This window comes from Callithrix jacchus, chromosome 4, assembly GCF_049354715.1.
Source record: "Callithrix jacchus isolate 240 chromosome 4, calJac240_pri, whole genome shotgun sequence".
NCBI classification, from domain to species: Eukaryota; Metazoa; Chordata; class Mammalia; order Primates; family Cebidae; genus Callithrix; species Callithrix jacchus.
In genome coordinates, this window is record NC_133505.1 from 19,404,688 (window position 1) to 19,419,246 (window position 14,559).

General features: G+C 42.8%; 1 protein-coding gene across 3 annotated transcripts in view; it reads left to right on the forward strand.

Annotated features, from left to right (window-relative positions):
* The window catches only part of NEDD9 (neural precursor cell expressed, developmentally down-regulated 9), a 192,853-nt gene extending 179,746 nt beyond the window's left edge, over positions 1 to 13,107 (forward strand). For all 3 annotated transcript variants that reach the window (XM_035294921.3, XM_002746227.6, XM_035294922.3), the window contains 5 exons: positions 3,273 to 3,374; positions 4,191 to 4,292; positions 5,468 to 6,709; positions 8,384 to 8,473; positions 10,750 to 13,107. In XM_035294921.3, the coding sequence (XP_035150812.3) occupies positions 3,273 to 3,374; positions 4,191 to 4,292; positions 5,468 to 6,709; positions 8,384 to 8,473; positions 10,750 to 11,259 (2,046 nt within the window). In that variant the 3' untranslated portion in view covers positions 11,260 to 13,107. The remainder of the gene's footprint in view (positions 1 to 3,272; positions 3,375 to 4,190; positions 4,293 to 5,467; positions 6,710 to 8,383; positions 8,474 to 10,749) is intronic.
* Positions 13,108 to 14,559: the final 1,452 nt, after the last annotated feature.

The window sequence follows — 14,559 nt, forward strand, 5'->3', positions numbered from 1 at the left end:
AATTCCAAAGGCTAAGCCTTTGTAACTATAAATAAATACATAGAATGAAAGGAATGTAGGGAGAAAAAAGCAAACAGAGGGGGAAAGGAAATGAAAACCTGACTTGATTTCATTGAGAAAATTAGTTTTAAAATGCCCTTTGTGTAGCAATTTCTTTAATGCCTCACCGAACAAATGCCTAGGAGAATTCTTCCAAACCTGAGGTCCCCGTAGCCAGACCTTGGCGTGCCTCTTAGGCTGAAGTTCAGCAGCTCTGGGAGGTAAAATGAGGAGAGATCGTAGGAAGGTTTTTGTGTACTTATGGCAAGCAGCAAGAAAAAGCCTTGATGAACCACAAAACTGGAGACTTTGTAAGGTACAGCTCAGTCAGCACTTTTCCTCTGAGGAGAGAACACACAATTGGCACGAAAGTGACCCAAGCAACAGGTCATGGCAGAGAATGTCCAAAAGTAGAAGACTTCCAGCTCCCTGATCTTCCATGCGTCACAGTGAGGACTGCTGCACTGGACATGTCTTGACCAGATGCAAAATGCTGGTCCCATTTAAATGCCATTTGTGGACCAATGTGAATTAGATGGTAACATCAGGAAGCCTGGAATCAGTGGCGGAGGGGCGGGGGTGCTGTATTTGGTTGGCTTTTTCGCCCTGTGGTTTTCACCATCTGTTTCTTTGAATGCATAAACAAGGAAAATGACTGGTTTGGAATGCAGAGTTTTAAAAAACCAGATGACCACAGGCATCCTCTAAATGAGAAAGAAAGAGCAAGTTGGGGTTCTGTGACATTTGTCAGGAAGTGAAATGTTAAATTCCGGGAAGCATTAGCGCTGTCTGCCAGGGGGGATCCACAAAGGCAAGGAAACACTTTGGCGGCGACCCTGCCTTCCTTCTCTGAGGTTGTACTACGTGCTTATATGTCACCTAGTGCTATTTTCAGACACTAACGCTACCCACTCTATCGCCCAGCCAACTTCTGTTTTTTGTTTCATTTTTGTTTTTGTTTGAGATGGAGTTTCACTCTTTTTTCCCACGCCAGAGTGCAGTGGCGCCATCTCAGCCCACTGCAACCTCCGCCTCCTGGGTTCAAGTGATTCTCCTGCCTCAGCCTCCTGAGTAGCTGGGACTACAGGCACAAGCCATTGCATCCGGCTAATTTTGCTTTACCATGGTGGACAGGCTTGCCTCAAACTTCTGACCTCAGATGATCCGCCTGTCTTGGCCTCCCAAAGTGCTAGGATTACTGGCATGAGCCATGGCGCCTGGCCTGCCCCCTTCTGTTTTTTCAACGAAAGATGAACAGTTAAGCTGGACTTCAGCATAACCACCGTTGGTTTTCCATTAGCATTATTGCTAAGTTGTTGACCTTGGAGAAAATCCACTCTTAGAAACTTTTAAGCTGAACAAAAGCTGCACTATGAGCAGGTGCTATGATAAAGCCAAAATGGCACTTCAAGTAGAGGGTCTGATGAGACAGACTCAGGGGAGATGTTCGTTTCTCTCCTGGACAATAGGGAGTATAAAAAACAATCACATAAGGGCGTTAAGAACACAGTGTGTTTTTCTTTAGCAAAGGGCATCCTGCTTTAAAAGAGAAGGTTTGCTATGCACAATAGAGTGGCCACTCTAGAAAATGGTTCCGTGTGCTCCATGCCAACGGACCTCAAAGCAAATAGGCTCCTTTTTAAAACCCAAGACGGAGGAGAGACTTGATGGAAATTTTGAGTGCATACGAACCTCTTTTACCTTCATTGCAAGAAATAATCAGTTGTAAGCACTAGGGATTCAAAGCCAAATTGAACTCAGGCATTTTTAGAGCCCCTGGGGAGAAGGGCATTGGTGCATTTGGCTGAGTTCCACCCATTTCCGCATAAGACGGACGTGGAGCATTTTTCACATAGTTTTGTAGGCAGCCTGACGCCAGAGTGTTCACTTCAGAGGAAGGATAAAAGATGACGGTTTCTTAGGGAACAACCAACTCTTCCTAATTTGCAATGTCTGTTCTCAAAGATGTCGTGGGCAGTGCTTGAGATAGGCACTGTTAACGATTCGAGGGTGGGGATTAGGCAGAAACAAGACCCCCCCGGCCATTTAGAAGACTTTGGAGGATTACACATATTTCAACATGAGTTAAGTTCACATAACTTTTTTTGCTGGTGCTTAGCACACCAATGAAGTATGTAGATATGAAAACGGGAGGCTGTTAGGTAAGATCTGTTCCAGATGCCAGCATCGTGACGAACGCTATCCGACTTCTGACATCCCTTGACGTAGGTACTGTTGGGGATGTTTTCTTTCCTGGTGGAAATGGGAAAATGATTAGAGACCAGGGGTCAGGAGACCTGAACTCTGTTCCTGGTGCCTCCCTGGCTCAGTATTTTGTTTGATAAGTTAGATTGAAAGTTTCCAGAGGTTTCGAGGATAACTGTTTGAGCATCGGTTTTGTAAAAGTACTCTGATGACCCGTGGAATTACAGTTATAATCATCATCATAATGTCCAATGAAGAGGCTTACTGAGGAAGGCAGGTGAGGAATTTTAAGTGGTTGAACTCTCTTTGCATTATTCATTTTACAAATAGTTTCAGAGCCTTAAAACAAATTTCAGTATGCAGTACTTTTTGCTGTTGTTGTTGAGACAGAGTTTCACTCTGTCACCCAGGCTGGAGTGCAGTGGCGTGATCTCAGCTCACTGCAACCTCCGCCTCTCAGGTTCAAGCAATTCTCCTGCCTCAGCCTCCTGAGTATCAGGGATTACAAGCATGTGCCACCACACCTGGCTAATTTTATATTTTTAGTAGAGACGGTTTGGCCTTGTTGGCTAGGCTGGTCTCGAACTCCAGACATCAGGTGATCCGCCTACCTTGGCCTCCCAAAGTGCTGGGATTACAGGCGTGAGCCCCCGCTCCCAGCCATTATTCGGCACTTTAGATGTAAAGTGCTCCTTTACAACTTTCATAAGTTTCACACAAGTCTCCCTTAAAGTATATTTTAGAAATATGCTTACAGTGCGTCAACCCTATCTGATGTACTTTGAGATGATTTTGTGATCACAAGGAAGGATGATAGAGATATTTTAGGGATTTGTTTCTCATTGGGATTCAGGAGGGATTTAAAAAGTTTACTAACCTGGTGTCTACTTGTCTCCTTCCTGTTGTGTTTTCTTTCTTCGGTTTCCTTCCTTTTGTGAGGGAGAGTTGAGGGATGAGTGCCTGGTTAGGAGGCAAGGAAATCAAGGACTCGGGCTTGGAAATTTACATCTCTGTGTTTTCTCTCACAGGTGATAACCCCCGTGAGGACAGGCCATGGCTACGTATACGAATACCCATCCAGATACCAAAAGGACGTCTACGATATCCCCCCTTCCCATACCACTCAAGGGGTGCGTACAAGAACGTGGTCACAAGAGGAGCAGAGCTCCTAGGGGTATCGTTCCTTCGGGGCTGTAGAGAAAAGGAAGTTCACAATTTATGCATTAATACATGTCATATGAAGCTTTATTTAGGTTGTCTACCCAGTAGCCACGTTAGCCAACACTATTTAAACTATGTTATCTGGATATGCTTTATCAAAAAATCCTAGTATTTCACCTGAGAGAGCTTTTGTTCTTTTATAATTTTACTTCAGAAAGTAGATTTTTTTTTTTTTTTTTTTTTTGAGACAATCTCACTTTGTTGCCCAGGCTGGAGTGTAGTGGTGTGATCTCAGCTCACTACAACCTCCACTTACCAGGTTCAGGCAACTCTCCTGCCTCAGCCTCCTGAGTAGCTGGGACCACAGGTGTGTGCCACCACACCCAACTAATTTTTGTATTTTTGTAGAGATGGGGTTTTGCCATGTTGGTCAGGCTGGTCTCAAACTCCTGACAGCAAGTGATATACCTGCCTCAGCTTTCCAAAGTGCTGGGATTACGGGTGTAAGCCACCACCAGCAGCCAGAAAGTACAAAATTTAAACTACACTTTACAGCATAGACAGTGTAGATATGTCACATCGATCATCTTTATATCCAATCTAAGTTCAAAACCACAAAATGTATGAAGAAAAAAAGACAATCAATCCATTATAATATGGAGCACTGCCAAAGATCAAGCTTGTACATAACCTGGTAAATAAATCTCTAATTAAGTGCTTAGGAGCATAAAAAATGACAAGTATAAGACATTTCCCTTCTGGGTAACTCATGGGTTTCTCTTCAGGTATATGACATCCCTCCCTCATCAGTGAAAGGCCCTATGTTTTCAGTTCCAGTGGGAGAGATAAAACCTCAAGGGGTCTATGACATTCCACCTACAAAAGGGGTAAGCGAATGACCACAAAGCAGCAAAAAGGCGTGTGAGTGTGTGTGTGTGTGTGTGCGTGCACGCATGCATCTGCATGTCTGTGGGGGGCGTGCGGGGTTGGGAGGGTAGGTAGGTAGTTTATTGAAATAAAACAAGAAGGGCAAACCCAAAAGGGGAAAAAGTAGTCTTGGTGAGAGTAAAGGAAAGAAGGAAAAAAGAAAAGGCACTAATTAAAGATAGCTCTGGGGATTTCATCTTCAGGAGCCCAACTAAAAAAAATCAGGAGGCCAATAAGGAGAACCCTTTGGCAGGGAACTTAATTAGTTCAGGGATAGGGTATTTGTATATTTGTATTTGTAGAGGGTTGGTTTTGTTTTGTTTTGTTTTGTTGAGACAGGGTCTTGCTCTGTCACCCAGGCTGGAGTGCAGTGGCGCAATCACAGCTCATTGCAACCTTGACTTCCCAGACTCAAGCAATCCTCTCACCTCAGCCTCCCAGGTAGCTGAGACCACAGATGCACACTGCCATGCCTGGTTAAATTGCATTTGTTGTAGAGACAGCGTCTCCCTATGATGCCCTGGCTGGTTTTGAACATACAACCTCAAGTCTCCTACCACTTTGGCCTCCCAAAGTGGCAGGATTACAGGTGTGAGCCACTGCACCTATCCTGTAGAGAGTTTGACAGTTTTCTCAGTTTGTATGTTCAGGTGAACTCATTTGACTCATTCTGTTACCCTCTGGGGTATGCCTGCACAGGAAGCATGGTAATCCCCACTTTACAGACAAGGGGACTGTGTTTCAGACACCTATGCAGCTCGTTCAGCATCATACAGCTGCTGTGACGACCAAAGAGACAGGGGGAGACCTCTGGTCTTACTCTGCCTCTCGGCACAGATCAGCAGAAGAAGGATACCCAGGAGGTGGTCAGAAACACAGGACTAGAACACAGGAGTAAGCAATTTAGCCAGGAGGGTTCCACATATGAGTCCGCACCAAGAATGTGGGGGTGGACACACTTGTTAAAGGACAAGGGAAGTGACAGCAGAATCGTGGGGAAACGTGGAAGTGCCTAACATTGGGGGCAGCGGGGGGCGACCGAAAAAGTGCCAGCAAATAGGACGGAGAACATGGGATCGCATGTTCCCATGAGCCAACTCGATAAATAGCGTTTTGCTGTCTACTCACTTTTCAGGTCTATGCCATTCCACCCTCTGCTTGCCGGGATGAAGCAGGGTTTAGGGAAAAAGACTATGACTTCCCCCCGCCCATGAGACAAGCTGGAAGGCCGGATCTCAGACCAGAGGGGGTTTATGACATTCCCCCAACCAGCACCAAGCCAGCAGGAAAGGACCTTCATGTAAAATACAACTGTGACATTCCAGGAGCTGCAGAACCGGTGGCTCGAAGGCACCAGAGCCTGTCCCCGAATCACCCACCTCCACAACTGGGACAGTCAGTGGGCCCTCAGAACGACGCATATGACGTCCCTCGAGGCATTCAGTTTCTTGAGCCACCCGCAGAAACCAGTGAGAAACCAAACCCCCAAGAAAGAGATGGTGTTTATGATGTCCCTCTGCATAATCCACCCGACGCTAAAGGCTCTCGGGACTTGGTGGATGGGATCAACCGATTGTCTTTCTCCAGCACAGGCAGCACCCGGAGTAACATGTCCACGTCTTCCACTTCCTCCAAGGAGTCCTCACTATCAGCCTCCCCAGCTCAGGACAAAAGGCTCTTGCTGGATCCCGACACAGCTATTGAGAGACTTCAACGGCTCCAGCAGGCCCTGGAAATGGGTGTCTCCAGCCTAATGGCACTGGTCACCACCGACTGGCGGTGTTACGGATATATGGAAAAACACATCAATGAGATACGCACGTCGGTGGAGAAGGTGGAGCTGTTCCTGAAGGAGTACCTCCACTTTGTCAAGGGAGCTGTCGTAAATGCTTCCTGCCTCCCAGAACTCATCCTCCACAACAAGATGAAGCGGGAGCTGCAAAGAGTCGAAGACTCCCACCAGATCCTGAGTCAAACCAGCCACGACCTAAATGAGTGCAGCTGGTCCCTGAATATCCTGGCCATCAACAAGCCCCAGAACAAGTGTGATGATCTAGACCGGTTTGTGATGGTGGCAAAGACAGTGCCCGATGATGCCAAGCAGCTTACCACAACCATCAACACCAATGCAGAGACCCTCTTCAAACCTGGCCCTGGCAGCTTGCATCTGAAGAACGGGCCGGAGAGCATCATGAACTCAACAGAGTACCCACATGGTAGCCCCCAGGTACAGCTGCTGCATCCTGGTGACCACAAGGCCCAGGCCCACTCCAAGGCACTGCCCCCGGGCCTGGGCAAGGAGCAGGCCCCTGACTGTAGCAGCAGTGATGGTTCTGAGAGGAGCTGGATGGATGACTACGATTATGTCCACCTACAGGTAAAACAACCAAACTCATAAAACACCTACGCTCACTCACAAGCAGGGAGCCTGGGACGGATACCTGTGAGGCTGTCGGGTTGGACTACCAAAGGAGAGAACCGGATGTATTTTTTTTTTTTAACCTGATGAATGTTAATCCACGTGGTTCATAAATTGGAGGGCGTGTTGTAGAGTAGGAAGAACACTGGACTGAGAGTCCTGAGTACTCACTCAGCTCTAGTCCTTTCTCTGACACTTACTGTGTGACCAACTTATTCAACCTCCTTGGGCCTTCATTTCCTCATGTGCAAAATGAATGGCGTAAGGGTTTGGATTAGATCCCACTGATATATCTCAGGCAAGAGGAGACTCACCAAGTAGGATAGCAGGCTCTCTAATAATAATACCAGCTCCACTTCTATTTGTGTTTTAGGTATGGTTCCATATAACATTTTATTTGGAAAAAAAAAAAAAGTTTTCATCATTAAGAAAAAGAGTAGAAAACCTTTCCACTAGAGATTTTCCAAGGTCCCTGGTAGCTACTTTGTGTGTGTGTGTTTGTGTAATTGCTTTAAAACTTAGCCCCATCTCAGACTTACCTAGAGGACCACTGCGCATTCGCTAGTTGTCCCTGGAGCTTAATCTATGTATGGGACATTGGACTGTCAAGTTGGCCTCCTACAAGTGGGAATTCCAGCAAGTTCCGAGTTGACCTGGGATTCTGACAGTTGTCCCTTCCACTTTGAGGGATTAAAACATTCTACCAAGATCCATTATTTAGGACTAAGGCTTATTATCTTTTTTTTGAGACAGAGTCTCACTCTGCCACCCAGGCTGGAGTGTAGTAGCGCCATCTTGGCTCACTGCAGCATCTGCCTCCCGGGTTCAAGCAATTCTCCTGCCCCAGCTTTCTGAGTAGCTGGGACTACAGGTTTGTGCCACCACATCAGGCTAATTTTTGTATTTTTAGTAGAGATGGGGTTTTACCATGTTGGCCAGGATGATCTTGATAGCTTGACCTCGTGATTCGCCTGCCTCAGCCTCCCAAAGTGCTGGGATTACAGGTGTGAGCCACCGTGCCCAGCCTAGGCTTACTCTCTTATTCTACCATTCTTTTAATTTGACTGAGAGTCACAGATTATACTAAGAACTACATAACTATTATACTGAATTCCCTTGAGTGCAAAAAAGTGTGGGAAGGAGAACTGAGCCTCACCTGGTGCTGAAGTAGGGAGTGGAGAGAGAGAGGATGGAGGCATTGAACATTCACCTTACTGCTTGTCTAAGTCTGCACAGTGGGCATTACTGCTTCGGAGCAGAGATCTATAGATGATTTGAGGGAACTAGAAGTGAGAAGTGGACCACATTTAGACCTGTGTTTGGAGGTTTACAGGTTCACATAAAATCTATTAGAAAAGAACCCAGCAGAATAGTACATTTATATAGGAGATTTGAAGGGAATCAGGAGTAGATCTCTGGAAATGGTAAGGTTGCACAGAAGGCTGGCACCCTGTATGGGAATGGGTTTTATTTTTCTGCCATCCCTGTCTAGGATTCACAGTGCCTCACTGGGTATTAGGTGTTGCCAAGGCAGTGGAAAATATAGAGTATTTACTCATCTGTCAATGAATTTGTTAGCATTAGTGAATCACAGTGATGACATAATATGTTCTTTATGTTGAAAATTAACAGGGTAAGGAGGAGTTTGAGAGGCAACAGAAAGAACTATTGGAAAAAGAGAACATCATCAAACAGAACAAGATGCAGCTGGAACATCATCAGGTAAGTTCAATCACGTTGGAAATATTTTCCACCTAGTACTAAGGAAAAGTATAACTTCAAGAGATTATGATTTTGATTCTTCCAGCTCACTGGCGGGAATCAGCTCCAAAGCACAGAATGAGGTTTAAAAGCAAAGAGGTGGTTTATGTCCTTGCTAGTTCATCTGGGTGTACCTGGGTTATTTCTAAAAGGCAGGTTTTTTTTAATGCTAAAGCTGCATATCTAACATATGAGGACTATTTGCGTTAAGGCATTTGGTCCCAAGAAACAAGACCCATTCAAGCTAACCTGAGCAAACAGGTTCATAGCAAAGCCGTAGTAAGGGAATTCAGTAACAGAAAATGAAGATAGAGCCAGGTCTGGTGAGAACTAGAACTGTAAATTCTCTCTCCTTCTTGTACTTCCTTTGCTTCTTTCTATATATCTACTTCAATCTCTTCTATTTTCTGGTTTCCTCTGCTTATCTACTCATTTGGCTCCCCCGTAACTTTGCAGAACTCATAAATGGACACTCAGAGCTTTTTCTATAGATGACCTCTCATCTCAGCTTCATCTTCCAATGGTTAGCTCCCTTCTGTGGTTCATCGGATTCCTAAGAAAGAGTCTGATTGGGCTATTTTGATTGGGCCATTTCTCTCTCTCTCTCTCTGTGTGTGTGTGTGTGTGTGTGTGTGTGTGTGTGTGTGTCTACCTCTCTGTCTTTCTGTCTGTCTCTACCTCTCTATTTGTCTCTCTCTCGCCAGCATCACAAGCCTATGGTTTGGCCGGCCTTGGTCCAGTCTAAGAGTAGGGAGTAGAATTGAATGTTTTCAACATATCTCCAGGCCTATCTACAGAGGACTTTGGGCAGGGCACGTTCATTCAAAAGTTGGGTATGAGTAGGGCAGACAATGAGTATTGCTAGGACAAGGGCATAAAAATAAAGAGAGATGGCTTGAGGATTTATTTACAAGGCTTTTAAGATGAAATGAAGTAAAATGGCATATAATGACATGAAATGGCATGCTATGTTTAGGAAATCTGAGTTCTAATTCTTTCTGGCCAACCATGTCAAGTACAACCAACTACGTATCCTCCCCGAACTTCAGTTACTTCTCTATATAATGGGAAAGTACACCTCTCCAATCTAATGACCTGGTACATTGATGAACCTATTTGCATAAAGCCTAAGATATATTAAATATCATCCATATGATTAACTGCCTTGGAATACCACCTTGTACCTGTTTGTGTTTGCCTTGGCATCTAGCAAGGTAAGATGGCAGGGCTCTGGGGAACTTGTTGAAATCATAGCAATCCCTAAGAAGAAAACAGATTCCAGAAAAGTAAAGCTGGCCATGCATTTTGTGAGGTGATCACTGCTCCAGCTCCTCCCTCCCTCCGGGTAGACGATTCACTGAGTCCTAAGCTCAGGTCACAGATACTTACCTGCAAAAGAGAGGTCTCCCCTGAGTCTTAGTGGAATTGCTAGAAATTATCGTAATCACAATTTAAATAATACACCATTTGGGAGCAATGAGAAAAGAAGGAAGAAAGCCAGCACCTCATGCATCTGACTCTGGGTGAGGCCCTCGTCTTTTAGCTCTGGGGGACTAAATATTATGATGCACATTTCCCATTCAGACTTCCTTAGAAATGTTTTTTTTTCCTTAAGTGCTTAATATTTATATTCATTAGTCATGTAGTGCTGGAGCATAACATGTCTATCAATCTTGACAGATAAATAGAAAGGGGTCAGGAATGGTCATTGCATCTGAGCATCCTGAGATAGTTGAGACTTTCCCCAAGAAGGAGCAAATTGTCAGTAACTTATCCGACAAGAGGTCACTACATTTGGTTTTCCCATACCACCACTTAACACTAATAAACATTTATATAGCGCCTACTCCATACCAAAATATTCTAAGCAATTTGTAAACTTTAACTCATTTAACCTCCTTAAAGGTGTAGGTAACAGGGCTGTGCTTTATACCCTATGTTGACTTTTAGCCAAGGGGTACAAGAGACCAGTGGTCCAGTCATAGAAAGTCTGAGCTGGAGGATCATCTATCTCAACATCTACATTTTACAATTTGGGAAAGCAAGGCAGCTTGACCCAGGCTGCACCACTCACATGCATCTGACAGTTGTTAGGGACGAAAATCCCCGTCTTTTAACTTCATGCATCTGACAGTTGTTAGGGACGAAAATCCCCGTCTTTTAACTCCAAGCCCTGGCTAATTTGCATTGCACCACACTCCCTTGCCCTAATGAAATCTACTTTGTCTTCCTTCCAGCTGAGCCAGTTCCAGCTGTTGGAACAAGAGATTACAAAGCCCGTGGAGAATGACATCTCGAAGTGGAAGCCCTCTCAGAGCCTGCCCACCACAAACAGCGGCGTGAGTGCCCAGGATCGGCAGTTGCTGTGCTTCTACTATGACCAATGTGAGACCCATTTCATCTCCCTTCTCAACGCCATCGACGCGCTCTTCAGTTGTGTCAGCTCAGCCCAGCCCCCACGAATCTTTGTGGCACACAGCAAGTTTGTCATCCTCAGTGCACACAAACTGGTGTTCATTGGAGACACGCTGACACGGCAGGTGACTTCCCAGGACATTCGCAACAAAGTGATGAACTCCAGCAACCAGCTCTGCGAGCAGCTCAAGACTATAGTCATGGCGACCAAGATGGCCGCCCTCCATTACCCCAGCACCACGGCCCTGCAGGAAATGGTGCACCAAGTGACAGACCTTTCTCGAAATGCCCAGCTGTTCAAGCGCTCTTTGCTGGAGATGGCAACATTCTGAGAAGAAAAAAAGAGGAAGGGGACTGTGTTAATGGTTACTAAGGAAAACTGGAAATATTATCTGGTTTTTGTAAATATTATCTATTTTTGTAGATATTTTATATGAAAATGAAATATTTTAACATTTTATGGGTTAGACAACTTTCAGAAATTCAGGGAGCTGGAGAGGGAAATCTTTTTTTTCCCCCTGAGTGGTTCTTATGTATACATAGAAGTATCTAAGACATAAACTGTACAGAAACTTGTCCACTGCTTGTGTATGCCTATATATTCATGTTTGTTTGTAGATGTTTGTCTGACGTATTTCATTTAAAACAACATGAATTAAGAAGCACCTTAGTAAGCACCTTCTAATGCTGCATGTTTTTGTTGTTAAAAACATGCCAGCTGGTTATGATATTGTTCTCCATGTGCTTATAATGATTCTGAGCCTGGCTCTGCCAAATCTGGGAAGCATGTACATTTGCAAGTGTTCACCTTCCAAATGATGAGGCACAGCATGACTTATTCTTGTTTTGAAAACTCGTCACAGTTGACCATTGTAAACACACAATGGCCAAGTGCCCAAAAACCCTCTCGCAGAGCAAATTTCAGAATATATAGGTGAATCCAAGTTCTGATATTTCAGGTGCTGGAGGGAGGACAGACCTGTGTGTTTAGAGGCCAGGACCACAGTTAGGGTTGGGTTGTTTCAATACTGAGAGAGCTACAATAAAAGGAGAGCAACTGCCTCCCTGGGGCTATTGGATCTTCTGCATTTGCGAGCAGTTCAGCCATGAGGTTTTCCAAAGATGTTTTTTGAGTTGTAAAAACTGTATCTGCAGCAAGGATTCACAAAGACATATCAGATTATCATTGTTCACCAAAACACGGGAATGGTTTGATCCGCCAGTTGCAACTAGAGGCCTTCCTAACTCTTCACATACACTTTGGTGCTACTGCCCCCATTACCTGAGGGAAACTGGCCAGGTCCTTGATCACGGAACTATAGCCATCAGGACATATCCTGCTCTCTAAGGGAATTTATTGTTTGGTCTTGCATTTTCTTTAAAACTCATATATGCAGACCTGACACTCAGAGTGGCTAGTTACACAGAGTCCATCCAATTTTTACACCTTCATGTGACCAGTGTGTATAACCCCTATGTCACAGGTAGTCACAGCATCCATTCCATAGTATGTCTCCTCACACTGGTTAGTACTGACACAGCACAGATACCACAAGCCATCAGGTTCTTCATGGGGCAAGTGAAATACTGCTACCCCATGGGTAAATGCATTCACACATTACCAAGAGAAGAAGCACGTTATCTATGATCTTTTAGTCCAGTTCCTATTAAGCATTTTTATTCCAGCCTGTTTGGAAACATTTTTTTATTTGCATTATATGCCTGATTGAATTAAGCTTGCTTGTTTTAAACAACCAAATCATTAGAACAAAAAAAAAAAAAGGTTAAAAAAACAAGAATGTCTAATCTCAGCGTGATTTTTAAAAAATCAGTGGAAATAAATTATCGTAGAAGGTGCTTTTCAAAACAACTGCTATTATAATTTTCAAAGTCCTACTTTGCCAAAAAAAGATTAAAAGTCATATGTTACATGACAAGGAAATGTGTATGTGGGGAGACGGTTGCTGAAAATCAACAACACTTGAAGTTAAAAAGTGTGTCTTTGTAGATTTCATTGTATGATGTGTATTTCTTAGGAGATGGCTGACTTGATTGATCTACTCTAAGTGGAGACATTTCGCATTTTTAAAACCAAAATGTTCAATCTTTATTACACCTTGCCATCTTGTATGTAAAGGCTGTTTTTAAATCATTAAATTTTTAGATCTCTGTTTTCATAACCACTGGGTTTTCTTTTTCATATTCCTCTGTCACAGAATGAAATATTGGCTTACTTTGGCACTCCTAATATAAAAAGTTAAATTATGATTATTTTAGCAATGCTATAGGTCTGAATTTTTTTAGAAAAATTAGGGTTTGGTTTTGTTTTTATATATATGTCATTTCCAGGCGTATTTGCATTCAAAGAAAATTCTGGAATCTGTGAACACTATCAAATTCAAATATCTGGAACAAGGCTTATGTTCACCAAAAAAACCCATACATTCAGTAACATGTGGGATGATTTGCTTTTGTAATATGGGTATTACCATTCATGTGGTTTTAAAAATCAAAGCAAATTGTTCTATTTATTTTTTAATAGTTATAAATAATTAAAAGCAAAGCATATTTAATGAAATTAAGAGATTCATAACCATGCAAATTATAATTTTAATGGTTGGCCCACTCATTCAGGTATCCCACTGAGATGTACAGACAAACAAATTATTTCAATATATCTTGTACCATTTTGCCCACACATATTAACTTATTTTTGACAAAAATGTCAAGGCACTTCAATGAGGAAATGAAAAGTCTTCTGGAAAAAAACGGTGCTGGAACAACTAGATCTATGAAGAAAAAAAAATGAATACACATCTTATGTTCTACACAAAAATTAACCCAAATGGATCATAGACCTAAATGCAAAACTTAAAATTCCTAGAAGAAAACACAGGAGAAAATCTCTGTGATCTTATGTAGACAAAAGTTCCATATTTGAAACACTTTAAAAACTTAACTCAGAAAAAAAATGATAAATTGGACTTCATCAAAATTAAAAACTATTATTCTTCTTAAGGATATCATTAAGAAAACCAAAAATCAAGCCAGAGAATGGGAGGAAATACATCACATCTATCAGCCAAGGACTTATATCAGACTTAGGAGACAAACAACTAAATTTATTTAACTTGGCAAAAATTTGTAGAAAAAACCTTATAAAAGAAGACATATGTAGGTAAATGGAAAAGTAAATAAACACCACACCAAATAGAATCACTAAAATTAAAAAGACAAACCATACCCAGTGTTGGTGCAAGAAAGGGGAGCAAACGTAGCTCTTATACATCACCGGTAAGAACATCACCATTTGTTAAATGGTACAAACACTATGGGAAACAGATTGGCAATTTCCTAAAAAGTTAAATCTCTGTCTATCATACGACCTATCAATTTCTCTTCTAGATATTTACCCAGAAGAAATAAAAACATATGTCCATACAAAGACTTATATAAGAATATTTATAGCAGCTGTATTTGTAATAGCAAAAGCCAGAAAGAACCCAAATGTTCATTCATCTATATGAATGAATAAAATTACTATGGCATATCCACACAATGGAATACTACACAGAAATCAAAAGGAAAAATATTGCAACAAATAGTCAACATGAATGAACATCAAAACTATT